This window comes from Electrophorus electricus, chromosome 19, assembly GCF_041902795.1.
Source record: "Electrophorus electricus isolate QZ-2024a chromosome 19, ASM4190279v1, whole genome shotgun sequence".
Taxonomy (NCBI): Eukaryota; Metazoa; Chordata; class Actinopteri; order Gymnotiformes; family Gymnotidae; genus Electrophorus; species Electrophorus electricus.
In genome coordinates, this window is record NC_137515.1 from 653,566 (window position 1) to 677,462 (window position 23,897).

The following is a 23,897-nucleotide window of genomic DNA, read 5'->3' on the forward strand; positions in this document are numbered from 1 at the left end:
GTCTCTTTCCTGAGGCTTCCCTTAGCCACTAAAGTTCCTCTCTGGTTTTGATTGGGAAGTCTTAGTTTGGTTTTTCCAGTGCATCAGGGCTGCCATTTTTCCCGTGGTGTCCTTTGTTTTCCCTTTTTCCACACTCAGCGTGGTGTTTAGTCTTTCCACCCGTTTAGTCTAGCAGGAGCTCGTTCCCCTCGCAACAAAGTGGCCGCAGTTCAACTCCTCACCTTTGTTTTTTTCTTCTCTTATTTTACCGGTTCTAAGACCTAACTGTTTTGCACACAGGCCCACCATCATTGAAGCATGGTGGCTCACCCAGCGGCGGGTCAGTGGCGCCACCTATCGGACCTGGGTTTGGGCCCCATTACAATCATCTTCATCACCACCCTACACCCTCATTAACAAACTCAGTGTTAGTTCAGCTCCGTATTTCTTCCTCGGGGCAGCCTCAAAATCTACTTACTTTGTTGGCACTGGGGTTATGTAGCACCCATGAGCAGAACCAAAAGATATTCTTTTATTCCTCTGCCTCTTAAATTGCTTTCTAAAGGATTTAAATATTTTTGGTTAATGTTCTTAATTTAGTGTTTCTGTTTATAATGTTAAACTATAGTTGACTATAGTTGATTTCAGGTTTCACTGTTTAAGAACTGTTTTTATGCTGTCGTATCCTGCCTAGTCAAAATTTTATAAATAAAGGTAATGTAAATATGGCTGTAGGTTTTGAATAATGTATGTGCAAGCGATAATGTTGCATGTCGCGTCACTGTTGCCCTGTACCTTTAACTACAACCCCCGGAAGCCCTTGGTTTGCAGGGTGGAGACATGATGTAGTTAGTAAACATGCCGCCTACCCGGCAATGTCTTGGGTTCTCTTACAGAAGAGCTTGCTGTAATAGCTGAGTAGGAATTTGAAAGTTGAACCTTCGCACTACATTATTTGCTTGGACTGATCAAGCCTGCATTATAAGAGTAGGTAGCCACATACAATCAGTGTTATCTTGATCAGTGTACATTATTGCCTGCAGACGCTCACGCACCTTAGCCATCTGGCAGTTTGTCTACTAATTTTTTAGTTTCTGTGCAAAACTATTATGGCGATAGTATACTCTAAAATAGCAATTGGACTTTTAATCGCGGGGATTTCAACGCTTGTGTTCGGGACTGTTCTCGTGTTCGTGGGACCAATTATTATCGACGAACAAATAGTAAAGGTAAGTTGGTTGCTAAAGGTTGAAATTGTTCCTCTGTACCAACCAGTCAGATCACTTTTTTTTTTTTTTGTATTTCATAAAATATTAGAAACCTAGATGAAAAAGTCGTATGAGAGAAGAACTGTCACCTTGGTAAAACCCTGCTTTAAAACCCCTTTTCTTTAACTTACCTTTATAAGGTTATTCTTATAGGTTAATAACATTAAACAATTTACTTTAAATCTGAGTCCATGGCTACTTAGACTATGATGCTGAAAATGAACTGTAGGCCCTAATATTAAAGTTCATCAGGTGTGTGAGTGTAAAAAGTTGATGTCTGTCTATAAAATGCGTTCTTGAGTTTGAGAAAGACGATATATAAATGCAATTAATAATAATAATAATAATAAATTAAACTATTAAGGCCTCTATTCTTTCTGTGATGCAAGTCAAAGCCTAACTAGGATTATAAGGCAACTGTTAAATACGGCTGTTGATCCAACTACCAGTTATGGTTGAATAGCTGTAATTTGGCCATGGTAGAAACAAATTGTCTTGCATTTTTTACCACAACCTGATAGTGACTGTGGTAACATATAAAATATTTTTAAAAGAGAAAATGCAATTTCTGCTTTGTCTATGTCTCTGTGTGTCTCTCAAACACTGCTTTTATCTCCCAGAATACACAGATAAACCCCCAAAATGAGCTCTCCTATAACATGTGGAAGGATATCCCTGTACCATTTTTCATGAGCGTATATTTCTTCAATGTTGTCAACCCTAAAGAGATTTTGTTGGGAGAAAAGCCGCTGGTGGAGCAAAGAGGCCCATATGTTTACAGGTGTGTGTGTGTGTGTGTGTGTGTTTTCATCTCTCTTCCATCACAGGTCATTCTGATGTGTTCATTATGCACTCCAACACCTGTCTGGTCATGGCTTTTGTGTGTACAGGGTTGCGAATAAATGTTTTTATTTATGCTTTGTAAATCAGGTCTTTTTGTCATCGCGCATAAGAGTTACACAGACCGATGGGTGTATGTCGGGTAAGACCTACACCCGCAAAGTTGCCATCAAAAAATGTAAATTAAAATTGCACAATGTTCACAATGAATTTGTGTTCCATTCTGAGATGAATTGGTATGTCTCCTAAAGCTCTCCCCATTGTCCCTGAACCCAAGTTTCCCTCTGTGGGTGTGGTCAGTTCATTTGTGGGAACATGTTAAGTAAATAACATTTTTTACTTTCTCTGCCTGTACTTGAGTTTGACCTAACTAAGCATTCTTCTTCTGATTTAACCTGTCTGGGTGTAATCAATCATTGTTGACTTTAGTAATTTAATAGCTTGGGTCTGTAGTTATAAATCATCATAACATTGTGGAACAAGAAATACCTTTGAAATTATTTTGCTTTTGAAGTTTGCTGTCACCAGTTTTCCCAATCTAGGAACATGTACTATATTTACATATAGTCATTTTGTTGAGGAAGAAATCTAAAGTTGTACACAGAACAATTTATTTTGTCATTGCTTTGAAATCACATTCCTTTGACATGGTTATTAAGACCAAGTTTGACTGATAAACATTTGGTCAGGTACTGTGGCTTCATCCTAATTTCATCCTTAATAAACCATAAACCATATTATGGGCCATTGTGTGCAGAACAGACACAGAGGCAGATACCCATGGATGATCAGACAAAAAAAAGCTCACAAGATTTCTCTCTCTGTATCTCTCCATCTCAAGTAATTTTAGTCAATTTTCTCAGATGTAATTATTTCATATTATAATATGGAAGCTGAGTAACTGGCAATTAGTATTGCAACTTGCAGTCTACAATCACACAGCATCTCACTTCAGTAGTATTGGATGTTAGATTAGACATTACAGCTGAAAAGGCCATAGCCACGACTGTCCTGTAGTTCAGATCAAAAATGTGAAACATGCCTTTGCCCAGGACTGTAACACAGCCTTGCAAAACATGTTAGTGGAAAACGTATCAAACGCTTTGGGGATATGAAAGGTCTGGTATGTCCAAATATTAGTTTTATATGTTTGATCTTTTCATCACTACACCTGTTACATCACTTAACCTATCACCTGTTTTAGAAATCAGTCTAGTGCTTGGACAGTTACATTTTTAGCTATTTATCTAATTGTACTAAAGCAATACATATACACCCAAATAAGCAGACAGCGGTATTTTTTCAACTTCTTGGTGTTTCCTCTGTGCTTATGGAGGTGGTCCTCTCAGCATGCCGTAAACACAGAAATATGTTCAAGGAAGATGTCCAGAGGTCCATATTTGCATCTCAACTACAGTTTCCTAGTTTGAATAGAGGGCATGTGATCTACATTTAAGGAAGCTCCTTTCACGCTTCTACTCAAAATGTGTGACTTTTGCAGTCTTCAGGAATTTCAAACACGTGTCTCACTGTGACATTCTCATACCTTTCATCAAACACTAATGCTGACCTGGCTTTTTTTTGAGTGCAGCCACTTGTTGAGGCTGGCCATTTGAAAGCAAAGGTGGGTTATACAAGGTGCTGAATCTTGAAGCTGGACAGTTCTTTTTTAACTCACTGGTTCTTTCCACTTGCTTCACTTTATTTCAGTGAGAAACGTTCAAAAGATAATATCACCTTCCACACCAACAAGACTGTGTCATTTTGTGAATATCGGCAATATTTCTTTGAGGAGAGTATGTCTGCAGGCAACGAGTCTGATGTAGTTACCATCCCCAACATGTTAGTGCTGGTAAGATATTTGAAATTGCCTTTTGTCTGTTCTTCAATGGTGGTGTGAAAGTGTGGTGTGAAACATTTTTTAATAACACTTCACACCCAAATGTTGAGTGGCTGTCAATGATTAAAATCTAAAGTATACGAGTTGGCACGCTCTCTGGGAACTGACATCTACAAGGTCCTGTAGCTCATCTAGTGGAGCAAGTAGACATAGCAACAGCAAGGTCATACCTGTGAATTGTAACAACACCCGTTCTGTTATAGTGGCAACTCTGCATAGGAACATCTCCCCCATGTTTTAAATGTCATTCTACCAGCTGTAATCCATTATCATCTGAATCAGCTTTACTTTTCTTTCCCTTGTGTTTTTTCCTGGTCCGTCTTGGTCTTTTGGCTTTAGGGAGCATCGGTGATGCTTGAGAAATTGCCACTCCCAGCACGTCTGTTGATAAGTTCCACCTTCACAATGTTCAAAGAGGGCCCTTTTGTGACTAAAAGTGTAGGTGAGCTCATGTGGGGATATGACAGCAAGCTGGTGGACTTCCTCACTGCATTCTTTCCTGACATGGTGCCCATCAAAGGGAAGTTTGGCCTGTTTGCTGAGGTTGGTACATGTTTTGTCAAATGCTGTGCAGCCAGTATTCACCACAAATATAATCTCTCATGTGATCACTTTCCAATGGGAGTGCTAAGTATTTCCATATAATTTAAACCCCTAAACTGCTATTTTTATCTAACACATTTTGGTTGGTGATGTGAGAATCTTTTATCTTAGAGTTTTTGTCTTTGTCCAATTACAGTTTAACAACTCCAACACTGGACTGTTCACCGTATTTACAGGACAGGATGACATCAGGAAAGTTCACAAAATTGACTCCTGGAATGGCCTGAAGAATGTGAGAGCTAAATGTCAATTATACATCTGCATTCTAATCGCAGCAATTACACTGGAGCATAAGCTCTGTTGCATAAAAACAATTTAGTCTGAACTGCAATTCAATTGAGAATCAATACAAAATCCATTTCCCATTCTTTTAATGTACCAGGTGAACTACTGGAATTCTGACCAGTGCAACATGATCAATGGGACAGCAGGTCAGATGTGGCCCCCCTTCCTAACCACAGAATCCACCCTCCCATTTTACAGCCCAGATGCCTGCAGGTCTCCATGCACAGACCCCGCTGCATTTCACACAGCAACCCTCTGCTCATTTATGCCATCGGTTACTTGCCCCATTTGTTCAAACTGACTAGATCCGCATCAAACTGAATAAAGGTACAAGTGTTGGGTAGAGTTGTGTCGTAATATCTATTCTTGACTTTCGTGCTGAATTTACATCCCTTGGTTTGTAAAACCTTCCATTATGCTGATATTGGGTCATTGGTAAAGTCTTGTTTTTAATGACCCTTGTCTTTTTTCAGGTCAATGGAGCTGGTGTATGAGAACCCTGGGATGGTGAAAGGAATCCCTGTGTTCCGTTTTGTGGCCCCAAAAACCCTCTTTGCCAATGGCTCAGATTATCATCCGAACGAAGGCTTCTGTCCATGCAGGCAGTCAGGTCTTCTTAATGTCAGCAGCTGCAGGCACAGTGAGTGTCCTCCCACCTGCATCTGACCCTGTGCACACATGGAGTAGTAGACATCTGGCCTTGCACAACCATATTAAACCAAAGCCTCATTTTGATTCAGCCTCTGTGTGGTAAACCCTCTGCACACAAAATTGTTGAGCTCAGTTTCTGGTTTCTGAGCTTAACATGAGCGCTTCTTTGTGTCTGTATCGACAGAGCAACCCCATAGTTCGTCACTTAATTGGCAAAAATGCAAGCAAGCAAACAAACAAACAAACAAACAAGCACCCCAAAAGACTGAGAAGAGGTTGCTTCCATTTAAATAGACATATTATGAGGCAACTTCTGAATGCACCTTCAGTGCCTATTTTATGTTTGAGATATGTGACTTTAGAAATCATCAGAAATGAATGTGAGACATTTGTCATGTTCCTTCTAGAGTCCCCAGTGTTCATCTCACATCCTCATTTCTACAATGCTGACCCAGCCCTATTGGCCACTGTCAATGGACTCAGCCCTAACAAGGAAGACCACAGCCTTTTTATCGACATACACCCAGTAAGGAAAAGCAGACATACAGATGTACACAAGCCACAATTAAGAATACACTCCATCAGCATGCAGAAACAACATCCTCCTTTTTAGATTCTTATAACTAGCAAAAATAACACTTCTGCCGATGTTTGTACCCTAAGCTTTGAGATGAGCTTGGAAGTTCAAATCCCAGCTGCATCGCATGCAGACAGTAGCCTGCTGACATAAAATCACAGAGAATGAGGGGGAGCAGCTTCCCTCTCTGTTTACATCAGTGTACAGGATCATCCAAAATCTGCAGGCTGGCAGGGTACAAGAACTGAGTGCTTCGCATTCCCCCCTGAATGTGTGGGGTTCAACAGGCTTGAAGGGGGGTCTAATTAAACCAACAAACTGTAGCTGCCCCCTCTAAAAACGGGAAATTAAGCAGATGATAGAGGTGGTAAGATGTATTCTGTTTGAAATAAACATACAGATATTCAGAGGAGTCAGAAGGTTTTCTCTTCAGCTTGTATGTGATGGAGGGAACTGACCTCTAAAGGTTTTATGCAGTGGAGTTATGGCTTAAGTGCTATAATTCTTAAGTGCTTTATCTTTAAATTTGGCCATAAATGTTGTTATCTAAATTGGTTCCATTTAACATCCATGCAGTCCGACTTTATATTGCTGACCTTGGTTCAACAACTCCTTCTTATTGTTTTATTGACGTAAAACTGTGGAAACTGAAAATATTGTTTTTTGTGGTTCCTGTGGTTTAGGCTCTTTTTGGGTCCAAGAAGTTAATGTTCTACAGTTAACTGCTTGAACAATAGGACATTTGATAAACTAATTGAAAGTTGCCATAAGTAGTATGCTGTAATTGAGGTTATCATAACATTTACAGGCTGTTTTTGTTCCCTCAAAAGCATAGGATATAAACACGCTGATAGCTCTGGTCTGATTGAGTAATATTGTAAACTTTGCTCTTAGCGTCTGATTTCAATCTGTTGAATCAGGTAAAAGAATTTTCTAACTCTTGACTCTTAACATGGTCCATAAATGATTAAACATTGAAATATTATAGTTATTACTCACACTGACTTGCTTGCATTATCATTAAAGGATGTATGGTCAGATATTATTAGAAATATTATAATGCAATTTTATTCCAGTATGATTTGTTATAGTTTGCGGGTGTGATATTTTAGCATTTTGTAGTGACTGTCAGTGTAGCAGACCACATAGTCAACGCTTGACTCAGAGAGCCTTTTAACACAGATAATAATGTGATAAGATAGTGTTTGAGTTGTCATTAGCAGAGAAAGGAACAGTTCCTCATGACTAAAGTGGATCTTGGTGAATTGTGCAATCATGAATCAGACCTTGTCCTGCTCACGCATGTTTTATTATTTGCCTGCCTATGTTAGATTATGTTTGTAAAGGATTGACTTACAATCTACCAGCCTATGTTACTTAACACTTAATACAAATCTTTAGCTGTTTAGCTGTTATTTATATGTTTGGGACACACACACACACACACACACACACACACACATACACTGTTCTCTCAACCAGAAACCTCAGGCCCCTGAGAGACTGAATCAGGCACAGGCAGGGGAGAAAGAACAACCCCCGGGACAGAGTACCATCCACCACTGGACATGCAGACACACAACCATTCACACACATAGTAACACTAGGATAACTCTATTAGGGTAGCGATCACTAGGCATTCCCACACACACAACCATTCACACACATAGTAACACTAGGATAACTCTAGTAGGGTAACGATCACTAGGCATTCACACACACACAACCATTCACACACATAGTAACACTAGGACAACTCTATTAGGGTAGCGATCACTAGGCATTCACACACACACACCAGGACATTTTAATAGGATGGCCAGTTGACCTAACTTCATGTAGTCATGATGTGCTCTTGTCCACTCACCCGGTCAAACCTTTTAACGGTTCCGTTTGGTAACATTCTGAGGTTTATATTTAACAAGCAAAACTTTAGTTTCCATAATGCAAAGTATGATGTAGTACCGGGTAGCCTTTAGAAACCAACAAATCCTTATTTACCAACTCAGGATGAACTGTCTTGTTTTTGCACTGAATGTCTAGTAGTTTTACACTTTATTTTATAGCATTATATTATATTGTACTGAATCTCAGTCCATGTTTCAGCACTGACTCTTACGTCTGGCAGGATCTTGAGTTAAGGGAGTTAAGGGGGCAGGATCCCATCTCTACTAGCTAAGGCTGTTTTTCTACTTTTGTGGGCACGGTTGCTTCTTCCAGCACACATATAGCCACTGCATCCTTTCAAACTGCCGCTAATGTGATGTCACTGGACAGCTCAGTGCACTTTTAGGAGAGAGCCAAGCACCAGCTGCTGAGGGACCGGGGGCGGGGGGGCAGCCAACCCACTCAGAGAGCAAAGACAATTACACTCACTTGGACCAGGGATTGACCAAAGGGTTTTATATCAGTGATGTTTGTTTTTTTGAGAAACATGTTTATTTACAGAGTTTGTACTTCATGTCCTAAAATCCTAAAATGGTATATTCTTCATGCTTTGCAGGAAACCGGTATACCTATGAATGTGTCAGTTAAGCTGCAGCTTAACTTGTTAATAAAAGAAGTAGAAGGAATAATGTAAGTACAGCATCCCACATCCCACAGCATCCCACAGCATCCCACATCCCACATCCCACAGCATCCCACAGCATCCCACATCCCACATCATCCCACATCCCACATCCCACAGCATCCCACATCCCACAGCCCACAGCATCCCACATCCCACAGTATCCCACAGTGCTGCTGATGTTTGCAGTTACAGCATTTGTCTTTACTAAAGGTGCCATTATTCATGTAGCTATGACAGATAAGACAGCTGTGCACTCTCAGCTTTAGTGAGTGAGCTTCACTCTGCTGAACTTGGGGGCTTTTCATTATGTTCTTAGGCAAACCGGCAGAATAGCTGAAGTGGTCATGCCGATGATTTGGTTTGAAGAGGTATGTCACGTTACTTTCATGACCAAAATAACGATAACGGCCTGAGATATAATGATGTCATCATTATTATGAGTAAATGTATCTAGGGTCTGGCTGAATTGGCTTTGTTTGTAAAGCCTTATAGTGAAACGTGTGTTATTAATGTTGTGTATTAATTTATTAATGCAGATGTCCATGGCAAGTCTTAACCACCTCCTCTTTCCCAGAGTGGCCACATTGACGGCCCTGTGCTGAGTGTGTTCCGTATGAACCTGGTGACTTTGCCGATGGTACTGGAGTGTGTGCAGTACATCCTCGTGGGTCTTGGGCTAGTCTGCATCCTTGGGGCCATGGCTTTACAGCTGAGTGAAACGGTATGTTCCCTTATGTACACAGCCGTTGTCTGGTGGGGGGTTTGTGTTTTGTTTATTTTGTAGGGGACAAAACTAGATTTTGCAGCTATATTTGCATGTGATATTATCATGCATGCACTATTATGAATTTCTTTTCTCTGTCACACCGTCAAGGCATGAACACCAGTCTGTCAGAGTGGTTGTACAGTTTTGTTCAGTGTTAGCTGTTGTGTATAAACACCCTAATTTTACCTCACTGTCGCTGTTCTCCAAGAGTTCCTGTTGTTACACAACAGCATGTGTATAATATTTTGGTCATTTTGAAGCACAGAAAGAGTTGCATAATATTTTTTTACAGAGAGCCAAGAAAAGAAGGGCATTTGGAGCCATTGAAGACAAGGGGGTCAGAGTTTATTTTTTGAAGTCAATGCAACCAAATCAATCATTTCAATGATTCTGCTCTGATTGACTCAAATTGCAAGTTTTGATTATGTCATCCCTTCGACTGGGTCGTACCTGACTGTATGACGTCCTGAGTGATCATAAGAAATTTGAATGGGATTTTGTATCATTTCATTTGTGCTGTCCAGTCCAGTCCTCATGCAGCCAGGCTTTCAGTGTTGTTATGACCCTGGTTCAGAATGACATGATACAGCTCCTTTCTCACTACCCAAGTACACATTACCATCAACACACTACACAACACTTTTACATTCAGTCAACAAATCAGTGAAGAGCCACAGTCAAAAGCACACAGCGTACTGTCAGATGGAAACCACAGTACCCCCTGGGGGACCGCATCAGGCACAGGAAGGGGAGAGAGGACTACACGCAGGACAGAGCGCCATCCATCACTGGGATGTCAGACATACAGTTATTCTCACACATACACACACACACACACGGACCATTTTTAGGGTAAGCAATTTTTAGCTAACCTCCATGTTTTTGGACTGTGGGAGGAAACCAGAGACCCTGGAGGAAATCCACACAGACACAGAGAACATGGAAACTCCACCCAGATAGAGACATGAACCCAAGACCCTTAGCACTCCGAGGCAAACATGCAAACCACCAAACAACTGTGTTGAGAACTGAGTTAGAGCTGTAATGGAGAGTGGACTGGGAAGCCTTTTACTTCTGATAGTGCAACAATGCAAAAGACAACTGGATGGAAACACTCTCGTTAGGCATGTGATTAGTCTCCGTATGACCTTTAATGACCTTTAATGCCTTTCATGCTTCTGTTCGTGTCAATTACCCACTCTCTACACTCTCTACACACATCTCCGACAGTCCTACTGCAGCTTCTAATCACACGCAGCTCCACGTGGAGCTATGAAATCCTCTTCCAGCATCAATCGTCAGTTTTATGATCAAATAAAATGTTATTACGTTTGACAATAATCAACCCGAGGACAAGTCAGAATGACATCTACCCACGGGATTCTTAAATGAGGTCTGATTCCTTTAGGAAGGAGTAAAAGACACAGAAAACGACCAAGGTACCAATGAGAAGCAGAGCAAAAAGTATATGACGAAAGATACAGGTGGGTTTTTAGCTGAAATATTCCTCCTCTTCAAACTCTTCTTATCTGGCTACACGCTATGGAATCAGATGCGCAGGCTAACACGACTGTAGCTTTTTTACTGATCACTGAAGTGACTGCGCCATCACTGTGTCCCAGCTCATTCCTCAACTCACGTGTCCGCAGCTGAAAGTGTCCTTAATTGCGTCTGACAATGTCCCAGACAGAATATTTGGATAAAAAAATAAAAATAATAAGTACTGCTTTCCTCTATGGCCAAATCAGTTTAAATAAAATTGCAAGGTAAGGTGCATGTAAAAAAGATTAAGGTAAGGAATAAGAATACATTTTACATTTCTTGACTGTGTATGAAATTTCACATATTTATTGTCTTTTATATCGAAATAAAAGGTATCCCTACGAGACATTTCTAGACACAGAGCTGAACCTTTAGTTGTATTTGGAGCGTGTAGACGATCCTATGCAGTCTCGCATTGTGATTCATGTCGCCATATAGTAACGTACGCACTTTCATTCCGAATTCTGCTTCGTTGTGTTCTGTTTGTATTCCCCCGTTGTGAGCTTCTTTGTGGTTGTGATGATTTGCCACAAACTACCCTAACAAATCATACCACCAATGAACAGAAAAAAAAACTTAAAAAAGAACCTTCCTGCGTGAAAGAAAAGTTGAGTGCCAAGGTGAACATTTCTGTATCCACAAAAGGACATTTGAAGACATTGTTAGAATCTGTGTTAAGAGAATGTGTAACCTGCGTAACCTACAACCGTATTGGCTAATTCTGTCGATAACGGGTTCTGTCAATATTCTAAGTGTAAATCATATTCATGGTTGTTGTGCCTTGCATACATGTTTACTTGCATTGTATAAGATGAAAAATAAAGAGCATATCTGTCTATATTTGGATAGCCAGTAAGAATATGGAACTTGCATTACTGGCTCGTCGTTATGGTTACAGTGCACGTTGCGAGAAGCGTGTACGCACGCTTATATGGATGGATTATATATCCTATATGTCTGTGTGTACATTAGAATATTTATTTTAATTAATACTTTGAATATTTGCTTAAAATATCCTTATCCAGTCAATGAATCAGGTGTGCTAGATGGGACTAAACCGATAAAGGCGACGGTTGGCCATACTGTTCTACAAACGTTTGATAGTGAAAGTAAAAATATTAATGCAACTATTTGAGGAGTTCTTTATTAGTTTAAGCAAAGATAACTGATTTTTGTACTTCTTGAAACCAAACCAAAATAAATATTATAATATGCATGATTTCAGTATCGCTGATGTGAAGAAACACCTGTGTGACCATGGCTGAGTTCCTGGGGGTCCATGGTTAACTCACAGCAGGCTTCTCAGATTAATGGTAACACGGTCTACTAGGACCAGTGTGGCGCTGGTCACACTGGAAACGGGAAAGTAGGGAAATTTCAGCACCCAGTCGTCACCGGCCCAGTACAGTTTATCAACGATATTCCTTCTAAATGTTTTCAATAGCAGTGTTTTGCAGCGTAACCTTCTTTGTCTTAGCTTCCGTTCTGCATCAGTTGTACATTGTATGTGGTGCAGACACGTTGGTCACTTTGCATGGAGAGTTTAGTCAGTGTTATCCATAGCTACAGTCTAAGCCTTCCTCAGAGCACTCAGCACGATCCAACAGAACATTCCCACAGTAAAGTATTTCAGAATTTAATATGTACATGTATAAAGATGATGATCAAACTTGATGATACATAATGCATATTGCTTTACGAGTATTTGCACATATGTAAAAATTTATTCTGTGTCTTTATATGTCTTTAGAAATACAATTTCTTTTTTTTAATGATTTACCTGTTATAAGTCCAAAACAATGGATCTGCATGTGTGGACAGTTGACAGTAAGCATGATATCCATTTGTAAATGTAATATCACATCCCATTCCTTTCTATATTCACAGATTAATAGTGAAAGGACCCATCATCCCTGCACGGATGGTAACCCCAGCACTCCGGACAATGAGCGGGCTCCATTACTGCAGAATGTCAACAGCTAGAGCAGCCCTGCTCTGCCTTCTTCCTGGTCACTTCCTCCAAGCACAATCACCAGAGAACAGTGCTGGGTTTTGTATTTGTGCAAGTGGTTAGGCAGAAGAGCAACTTGGATGTACTCCCGCAAGGTGAACTGTGGGTTTTGCCCACTTCCCAAGGCAGTTTCAGCCCAAGATTGCTGTGTCATGACATGGCATGACATTTTATGCAGGGGCTGTCGCTGTGATTTATACTGGACCTGAAACATTAGCTAAAGTTAAAAAAAGGTAATAGATCCTGGTATTTTGTTTGGGTTTAAATATGCAAATCTAAACCTTTTGTTTTCATGTTTCCCCTTATTGTATTTCTCTTTTCTGGGTAATTGTATTAATACCTTTAACTGCTTGAAAGATGTCCCACCAACATTTTTTTTTCAGTCGCCAGTGTACTAACAGGAGAGACCTGTACATGTTTACTAAACACAAGATTACAGTAGTAATTGGAAATTGTGGTATGTGGTAATCAGAACTTTTATTGGCATGAGACTGTATCAACTGCTATTAACTGCCATTAAGTCTTATTAATCACTGTCAGAGGTATGAGTTCAGTCAATATATCAAAATAATCATTATCATAGAGAGCACATTATTTTCAGTACTTTCTTACTCTTGAATAAAAGACTTAATATTAATTTTATAAATTCATCTTGTCAACTTGCCATTGTGTATGGATGGGTAATAGGTTAAATACAAAAATAACATTTTATGCTGACACATTGTTCCAATCTTATTGATTAGTAAAAGTGAACTTTTATAGTTCAAATGCCTCTGTGTTGTTTTAACTAATTTAAGTAAATTCACATGTAACCTGTAAAATCTTTTTTAAACTCAGATATAAATCAAACGTTATTATGACTGCATTACATGAAGTTACCACTAGGTGGCATTCTACAATTGTGCTTTTTCAGTCTTATAGGGCTGTTGGGTTAGAAACACGGTTCAGTGCGCGATGTTTCTGATGCTTAGTATAATTATTAATACCATATTAACATTTCTGAATTGGTTTGAGCAAGTAATCTGTTTTTATATAGCTTGTACTTTGGGTTGTCTTGACTTTAAAGCATCCCCCTTCCACGTCCCTTTTTTTTTTTACTTAAAACATGTATTTCTCTTGAGTGCAACGTGATTTATGTGTAAGTTATTTAGGATTTAAATTAACACTGTCATTAAGTGCACCGGTTGCCAAAAATACTCAAAAGTAATTTCTTAGTGTTCACTATGCCTGACGACAACATGTGGGTCATTTCCAGTCAGGATTAGCATTTTACAGATTATTCAAGGGGATAATTTAGCTGCTTTTATTGATCAGTTCAGATTTTTTGGCAATTTATATTAAAACAGTGGAGGGAGATTGATACCCAGCCTTTCATAAAATCAATCACATTCATAAAATGGATATGAAACTTCAAAAAGAAAGTTGCTTATATTCCAGCATTCCAGTATGCTCTCCATGGTTAATTTGTTTATTTTAAAGTGCTTGGTGCTCTGGTCATTTCAAGGATGGTTACGCATACATCACAGATTTGAATAGTTCAACCCCACTCCACCACACAGCTCTCTTCATCTTCATTAGTGTCAGAGGTGTGTGTGCTTAGTGAAAAGAGGTACGGCCCTGAGAATGCTAATCTTTTTAAGCCTCAGCCTCGACTGTGCAGTGATCAATTTGTGACATCTGCAAGGAAGTGTGACCTTTTCATTGGAGGCAGGGGATTTCAAGCACATGCCCAGGGGAGACATGCGTCTCTCTTCCTTTGACCCAAGATCCTCATACTGTGCTGGTGTCATGGCTGGGTGATATGGCTCTCTGAGCTATGGCTTGGGGCTCCACAATCTGTTTTACCTTTGTTAGTGGGAAGAATCAGGGACGTTCTATTGATATGCAAACTGCTCGTGTGCTATTGCCCAGGTTTACACTCAGCCAGATCCTTCAACAAAATACTAGACATGTTTTCATTTGGCCTTAACATTATGACAGCATACGATAGGCCTACTGGTCTGAACACTGTGAGAAGCTGTTCACCACCACCATCATACGGCAAGCATGTGCACAAGCTGAATGGAGAACATGTATGACATGTGTATGACATGTATGACATGTATGACATTTTTATTCAGAGCTTCCTTCTGGGAAATGAATGTTCGAGGGAGCTGTGAGTTCTGATCACTGAGAGTAGGGAGAAGGTTTCTGCATACCCCGTTTTAGGTTTTATTTCTTGGTGAGTGTGGGTTGCCTCTTCTCTCTTTCTCTCTACCTGTGATCTCACACCAGCCTTTCATGCCTTCCTCACAAGAGGCGTGGGCTTGACATGGCTGATTTAGGTGGAACATACTGGTCACAGTGTCTCTGTTTGTGACTAATTGTGCCTGACCTCTGTCTGACAATAATGACACTGTCCTGTGGTGAGGTGGCTGGAAGTCCAAAGGGACACTGGCAAGCCTTCAAGAACATCAAACAGAGACTTGATTGCAGTTGGTCTTTGTAGACCTTTGAGCCTAAGCATGAGAAAGGTTTGTGTAAAGTCATTCTGGACTGGAGTGTACCGGTGTGAACACTGAAAGAACCATTACTGGACTGGAGTGTACCAGTGTGAACACTGAAAGAACCATTACTGGACTGGAGTGTACCAGTGTGAACACTGAAAGAACCATAACTGGATTGGAGTGTATCAGTGTGAACACTGAAAGAGTCATCATACTGAAGCAGCCCTTTACTCCCTGATATCATAGCAGCACTAAAACAATCTGGTTCTAAAACAACACAAGCTTCAAAAGGGTGGCGTGGAATTTGCTGTCACTTGGTGGGCATAAGGACAGGGCTTTGCTATGTCCCCACATATGTCTACATAGTCCTAAAATAATTTTAGAAACTGCATGCTCTAATCACCCTCAAACTGATTGCAGAATAAATGCTTAAATATTTCTGTTAAAATATGTGAGAAAATAAACTAGGTGATGTTATAATAGTGACCTCATCAGTGGCCTCGGAGACCAAGACTCAACTTTAAAGAGCTATTGATGCATTGGCCATAAACCCTGCTAATGTCCCCACTGAGGGATTTAAATGACAATTTTTAAATGAGTAACAGATGGGTTTAAGCATTATGCATTAATGAGAAGCCGCAAGTCCTCAAAGGATCTTGCGATGAAAGCATTATGGAATCACTGCAACTGATATGCAGAAAGACTGTTAAAGACTGTTTATTTCATATATATATATATATATAATGTGTGTGTGTGTGTGTGTGTGTGTGTGTGTGTGTGTGTGTGTGTGTGTGTGTGTGTGTGTGTGTGTGTGTGTGTGTTTTATGTCCACTGGAAGATTCTACACCTGATTATCAGGCACTGTCACCTAATGGCCAAACAGGTGTTCAAATGTAGCTACATTTATAATTCATCACCATTTTGCCCATGCTTGCATATAGTGTTAATAAGTTAATAAGAAGTTTATAATACGTATAATATGTAAAAAAAAAAAACAACAACAACAACATACTGTATGTGGAATAGCTTAGCACAAATATCATAAATGACACTTTCTCTCAGACAAACACAGCAACGAACATTTAATTCCTTTATTCTGCACAATGTGAAGTAAAACATATTTTAGGTTTTTAGTACAACATGCTGTCACTGATTTTCTGGAGAAGACAATAGAAAGACAGACTTCCAATCTACTACAATAGACATTTACTTTTGATAGCTAGACTGGCAAAATAATTCATTTAGTAATAATATTCATTACATAAAAATGTTGTTTTATATACATTTAATAGATAACACCCATAAAATAAACACACAATATCAGCTTGAATAATTTGAAAAGTTATTCTATACAACATCTGCAGCACATTAAAACCTCACTGTGTACCTCACAGATGAGATATCCTAAACCTCACTGTGTACCTCACAGACGAGATATCCTAAACTTCCCTGTGTACCTCACAGATGAGATCTCCTAAACATCACATTTCCATTTGTCATAACAGGATTCTTCTTCAGAACTAAATACTCTTTTGGCATTTTAGAGAGAACATAGCATAAACAAAAGAAGAAGCACAAGACAAATTGTCCTAGCCACACAAACTATGCCCACTTCAGTGAACTCTGGCATCCATGCTTTCTGGGTAGTACAATATAGGCATAGCTGATGTCCTGCTGTTTTTATCTGAAGCAAACAGAACCAATCAGTGTCCAGATAGTTGAGTATGTGGCCAACAAGAGAACTCAAAAGCTCCTTATGATGGAGGATCTGGTGGCGCTGCAGCTGTTGAGCAGTTCAAAGGGTGTGACGTTCTGATGTTGGTGTTTTGTCCTGCTGTAGACATCAAAGACATGCTCACACGTGCCTACCAAAGGGAGGGGGACCTACAATTTGTGCCCTCACAGCTGGGGGGGGGGGGGGGGGGGGGAGCAAGCACACATGACAGCCCACTAAAAACAAGTACTGCTTTTATACACACACATACAGTTTCGGGAGAAAACACGCAAAGCACAGAAGAGCATGGCATGAAGCAGATAACGAGGGAATTCAGCAACATACAGTGTAATTAGATTCTGTTGTGGTCCCTTGAATGAGAACATGTATATGGATGTCTGAAGCTCTGAACATATGCATGCATATGCATACTCTTATCAAACGAGTTCCTATTGTAATCTTCAGTTCTCATATTACACTGTGACTACACATCTCATTAATGTGCTGTAAAATGAATCATTTTCTCTTAATTGCAGTCCCCTAAGATATCAATTAATCTGCAGTATTACTATTAGCACACAATGCAGCAATTTGTGTGCAGTACTGTTAGTACGTGGAACAATGGCGCTCATTACTTACAGAAATGACCAATTTAATGTTTCCTGTTTGCCTCTATGACTACTTCTTTGTTTTAGTGTAAAACACATGCAAATATATGTTGATTTTTCTATCATATGTACATATGTACACTGTATGGCAGTGTAAACACTGACACAATGATATCTTAGAAGATGACACGTTGTTTCAGTCTTTGTTACTGTACTATATATACCTTGACTGGGGGTCCCACTATGTAGACAGTTGCTATTCAATGCATTTACACTTTCAGGCTGATAATCTGAAAGAAAAGGTACAAAACATTCCATATCTTTGCCTTTGCTCTCCCTAGTCAGTGCCAGAAACCCTGATGGACAACTGAGCAGCCGTTGCCAAGGACAGCACTCTACACAAGCCCAGTGGACTGTTGAGTGCAGGAATATACTGTGAGGGGTTACATAAAAGGGCACTACCTAGTCAGCCCCTCTGTGTGTCTGCACAGCATGCTAGTATGTGAGAGTCCAGCCCTACACTATGTTCAGAATGGCTCTGACACAACTGCATACATTGGCTTATAAATGAAGAAGACATTAAAAAGAAGGCATATATCATTCTCTTGGACTGCAAAATTAGGAAATGCCAGAGCTTCTTTTGCAGTGATATATTCAAGGATCGTAGTGATGCAAATAAGAGTGTTACTGTGACACAGCAGAATGCATGCATGTACCTCAGCATGAGCCCCAGAGGTGGGAGAACTCAGACAGCATCTTTCACAAACTTTTGGAGGAGGCGTTTGAAGTGAACTCTACTGAGAACCGAGTTTGGTTCACCTGAGGTTCTCCTTCTCCAGGTGGCATCACCGTGGAAACAGTGGTTTCCATGCGGCTAGTGCGGTAGATGCTGACCTGGGTCTGCAGGTAGGTAGCTGACTTGAGTTCCAGCCCTTCGTAGGAGCCCTCAGGGGTGCAAGGACACCAGAAAAATACTTGCTGGAATCCTGCCCGAAACCTGCCAGGAACATGCCAGGAACATAGTGGCCAGGCCTACAGTGCTATGGTATACACTGCTGTAATACTTCACTTGTACTGTTATTGTAAAATGCATGAAAAAGTATGTATTTCTTTGCAGTTGTTGGTACCTGTCATTAAGGAGGCAGTAGATGATGGGGTTGTACATGGTGGAGCTCATAGCCAACCACATTATTCCCAGATAGACCTGCTGGATAAAACGCTCCTCAAATAGGTGCGGGAAGTACTCATGCACCAGGAAGTAGATGTGAAAAGGCATCCAGCACACAGCAAAGGTGCACACCACAATGATCATCATTTTCACCACCTGAGAGAAGAACGCCAACAAAGGAAGAGGAATGAGGCTGCACGGTTTGGAGATAAATATTATATTACTATATTATTATACTGCTATAATTGTAATATGCTTTGTGACATGCAGAAGACCACTTGATGAGACCTGCTTTAAGATTAGTCTTTATTATTTTTACTAAAATTATTTCCCTTTATTGTATCATATGAGCACTGTGATTCAGCAAATCACAGTGAATGTTGGTCTGCAGCGTGTAAGAATAATCAGAGTGCACCCAGATAAAATGTGCTCAGATCACATCATACAATGCAAATAATCTATTTTTTACTAGGCATAAATTAATTTAACATAACTGAGGTTTCAAAAATACCTATTAAAGAAATTAACAATATATTACAATGTTCAAGCACTTCAACGTTCAAGCGTCTAATTTAACTCTGTAATCATAAACCTAAATATATGTCGCCATTTCTAAATATATGTATCAAATAGTATTATATAGTATAACAGTAACACAAGAAAAGTGTTTCTGAGATATCCTTTATAATTTTCTAAAGGTTCCCTGCTTAGTAAGGCAGACATTGTGCTGATCGGGACTCTTTAAATCTGATATTAAACGAGAGAGTTTAGCTCACAAATCGTCAAAGGTTGACGATCTCTGCCTTTGAACTCTGAAATGAGAAGTGATTATCATCCAAAGCAAGTTGTAAACCACTAAATATGAAGTGTGCATCTTTTGAAGAGATAAATCCCAGCACCTTCCGCTTGGCAGCGAGCTGCTCTCGGTAACGGTCTGAGGAGTCTCCCGGTATCTCGCTCGCCCACAAGGTGCGTCCCACCACCAGATATGCACAACCCATGACCAGCAGAGGCAGGAAGTAGATAAGCACAACCACACAGACATAGTACCTGTGTTACATGAGACAGAAGGATGTGAGAGAGGAAGAAAAAAGAGCAAAAATGAGAGAGCGTCCATCACAGAAGAAAACACCATCAGATGTCCACACCTGGACTCCACACACAGGTAACCTTTTGGCAGCTTCTGTGTGTTTCTCATAAATATATCCTTGAAGATGAGCCCTAGAGCCCTTCTCATTCATGAACTGTGAGTTCAGAGGATTCAGGTACACCCAGCGGGTCTCTGAAGATAGCTTTCAGCATGCTAACTGAATTGAAACTCAACATTATCTACCAACACACTCGTTTCACTACAGATTCAGAGGGAGAAAATAGAATAGCTCTCAGAATGCTGTCCTCATGAGACTCTCCAAAGATTATTTCAAGTTGTAATTTTCAATTTGCTCTCAAATTAATGAGTATCTGTAGGAAATGATATAAGTACTTTGCTCAGTCGTTTATGCTGAGACAAAGCTCAGAGTCAACACCCTGCTCGCCATTTCAAATATCCAACAGCAAATGTGCATCTGCCTAGAAGAAAGAAGTGAGTGGCTTTAGTCCAATCTTGATTGCATATATGCTGGTTAGAAAATGCTTACTGTAAAAGCATTCACAGCACCATGATGCCAGCATCCCAAAAATAAAAAAGACTTTGCTTTTATGCCACTACACCACCAAACATAAAAAAATATTTTGCATTATTAAAATTAGACAAATGTGAACTTAGTTTACCATTATACATACATTCTCCCTCTTTTTCTTACACACATATGCAAAGAGGTAGAAAGAGAGAGACAGCGTTTATTAATCAAGACTGCTTATCTCTCACAGCAGAGCTGTATGCAGGATGCTGTCTCATAGATTAGCTTTATTTCAAACTTATAGAAGAAGCCAGCTCACAGAAGACTCCCACAAGAGTGGGCCCAACAGCTATGGCCTGATGCCCTGAGTAATATAAGCTATTTCATGGCAGAGGACAGGTTACTGATGGAGTGACAGTCTAAGCCAGGAGGAAGATTGATTACATTAAATAGGAAATGGCTCAACTGTTTGCAAAATAACGTCTCTCTCCACAGACACCTGGCATGAACATTGTAAGTGCACGAGCCCAACCAAGATAGCAAAGTGAGTGAACCGAAGAAGTGCTCCAATTAAGCACAAGGAGGTGAAGTGACCCTGGTGAAGAAGTGCTCCAATTAAGCACAAGTGAAGTGAAGTGACTCTGGTGAAGAAGTGCTCCAATTAAGCACAAGTGAAGTGAAGTGGCCCTAGTGAAGAAGTGCTCCAATTAAGCACAAGTGAAGTGAAGTGAAGTGACTCTGGTGAAGAAGTGCTCCAATTAAGCACAAGTGAAGTGAAGTGACCCTAGTGAAGAAGTGCTCCAATTAAGCACAAGTGAAGTGAAGTGACTCTGGTGAAGAAGTGCTCCAATTAAGCACAAGGAGGTGAAGTGACCCTGGTGAAGAAGTGCTCAAATTAAGCACAAGTGAAGTAAAGTGACCCTGGTGAAGAAGTGCTCCAATTAAGCACAAGGAAGTGAAGTGAGTCTGGTGTCTATGAATAGCACCTGAATATTGCTACTGAGATGCTTTAGTAATGAACCTGTACATTCACACCAGTTAAATTCTTGCTTTAATGTAGTTGCAGGAAAGTCTTGCTGTTTTAAAATATTCTGGCATTTTTATAATGCAATTAATTTTATTTTTGTCTCATCTTACAAAAAAATACAATTATCCACCAGTCTTAAATAAATTCCTACAGAGTTAGATATACACCTGCAGGGCAAAATAATTTTAGATATTTAAACAATCAAATTTAAGACTGACACTACTCATTAACCACTTTGGTGTTATATAGTTGTATAATCTTTGTGTGTACTTAGGGAGGGAAAGGATGACTGAAAACGCTCAGTCTGACATGTATCTAATTTTATGCAGATTACATCTTTTATTGTCTCTTGAAGGGTTATAGAGTGAAATATTTTGCTTTTTAATATCTTATTAAAGATTTATTGTGCTTTTTTTTTGCATACACCACAAAAATATGACACATTTTAAAACTTTCATCTTCAGTGTCCCAAGTTCTGTTGTCAGATGAATTTAACTACTGGGCCCATATATGTAAAACACCCTTGTTTATCTGTCTTAGTTTTTAGACTGAAGACACTGGTTTAAGAGGATTCCCCCGACAAAAGGTCGCATCTCTAAGAGGCCACGCGAAGCCGCAACCACATGCATACTTACATCTTCCGGAAGTCCCAGACTCCATACTCAGGCCAGTCGATGAAGCAGACATCACGTCCGGGGAGCTGTGCCGTGCTGGAGTAGTGGTACTGTGGGAAGGCCAGGAGCAGAGCCAGCACCCACAGCATCCCAACCACCCCCTTGGTCTCAGCCGAGCTCAGACGTGGTTGCAGAGGATGTATGATGGCCACATACCTGTAGAACAAAGCAGGAAGGTTTACAGAGGCCTGAATGATGCCATTATGGCACTCTGTTTGGTCATGTGAGCCCTGTGTCTCAGGGAGATGAAGATGGATAGGTTATGCTCTGGTGCTAGTGACCCCATGACTTGACCTGGATGTAATCTATACTCAGGGTTATTTTTAAATTGTATCATGCTAAGATGTATTAGGTATCACAGATCACCTACCTCAGATTGCAATCAGGAGGCAACAATTTAGTAGATGAAACAATCACAGGAATGCATTCTTCTTAAACAATTAAGGCTACATAATGGATAACCGAAAAGAGTACTGCCTCAATCTCCATTTGAAAAATTCATAACCGAGGTAATACATGGTTTAAGACTATAGCCTATACTCCTTTTTCAGTAACCTTTCTTTATCCTTTTGTTCTAACAACAACAAACAAATAAGAAACAATTACTTTTCCAAAATCATCTATGTTATTATTACTGTTATGGGTTTTTTTTTTTTTTTTTTTTTGGTTGTTATTGTTGTTTGTTTGTTTGTTTGGTTGGTTTAGAGGATTTTTCGGACTACAGTTAGATGTATGACATTATTTCCTAGTCATACCTCAGGCAGTAGCTCCTCTCCCAACAAGCTGCTGTCTGGAAGGGCGACATTTGTAGCTCTGTTTTCCACCAGTTTTCCAAATCAAACTAATCACATCACAATTTTTTAACGTGCTTAACATCTACATAAGCGATTTCAAAATGTTGCAACCAATATACGTCGTATCTTCACATCTAATGCTCACAGTGATCGAAAGTACGTCTGGAAACACTACTGACCAGTGGAGACTCATCTTTGCAGCTCTGCAAGGAATTGCACGTAGGACTATTACAAATATTTTTAATTCCACACAGTCTCCACAGTAATAATTATTTATTATCACTCATTTGTTGCTACAATAAGACAGTTATTACATTTAAGGCAATCTTTTCACATACAGTACAGAAATTATCAAAAAGTTATTTTTCCCCTGACACATCGAATAAATACATCTTACGAGGCTTACCTGTCCATAGCTATAGCTGTCATTGAATAAATGCTTGCAAAAACGGCGGCAATCGGAAAGAAGTTGTGAAAACGACAATATACTAGTCCGAAATACCATTCGTTATGTACGGCATAAACGAAGTTAATAACGGTATTGAATGCTGACATTGACGCCTCCGCGAAAGCAAGGTTGACCAGAAAATAGTTGGTCACAGTTCTCATCCGTTTGTGCGCTAAAATGATCCAAATAACTGTAAGATTTCCAACGACAGATACTACGACGATAGTGCTGTACGCGAGCGCCCATAATACAATCTGCCACACAGGCTGCACAAACTGGTTTAAAAAAACATTAGTTTCGTTCGGAAAAGAGCTGTTAGTCCAGTTGCTGCTCAAGTTATCCATTGTCATGTTAAGAGGATCCAT

General features: G+C 39.9%; 2 protein-coding genes across 3 annotated transcripts; one reads left to right on the plus strand and one right to left on the minus strand.

Annotated features, from left to right (window-relative positions):
• Window positions 1-817: 817 nt before the first annotated feature.
• On the plus strand, window positions 818-13,913 carry scarb1 (scavenger receptor class B, member 1). 2 transcript variants are annotated; one of them, XM_027020881.3, is made up of 12 exons: window positions 818-1,208; window positions 1,868-2,028; window positions 3,798-3,939; window positions 4,327-4,530; window positions 4,727-4,822; window positions 4,973-5,088; window positions 5,349-5,515; window positions 5,934-6,052; window positions 8,607-8,680; window positions 8,992-9,043; window positions 9,250-9,396; window positions 12,871-13,913. In XM_027020881.3, the coding sequence occupies exons 1-12, from the start codon at window positions 1,089-1,091 to the stop codon at window positions 12,964-12,966; spliced, it is 1,494 nt and encodes a 497-aa protein (XP_026876682.2). In that variant the 5' UTR covers window positions 818-1,088; the 3' UTR covers window positions 12,967-13,913. The 2 variants fall into 2 exon arrangements, with proteins under 2 accessions (XP_026876682.2, XP_026876691.2); XM_027020890.3 differs by lacking the exon at window positions 12,871-13,913 and adding an exon at window positions 9,734-11,017.
• A 4,121-nt stretch (window positions 13,914-18,034) lies between these two features.
• On the minus strand, window positions 18,035-23,897 carry tacr1b (tachykinin receptor 1b). The gene is made up of 5 exons (XM_027021152.3): window positions 23,491-23,897; window positions 22,252-22,446; window positions 19,870-20,020; window positions 18,930-19,126; window positions 18,035-18,799 (listed from the first exon to the last, which is right to left on the minus strand). Exons 1-5 carry the CDS (start codon window positions 23,895-23,897, stop codon window positions 18,562-18,564), a joined length of 1,188 nt encoding a protein of 395 aa, XP_026876953.3. The 3' UTR covers window positions 18,035-18,561.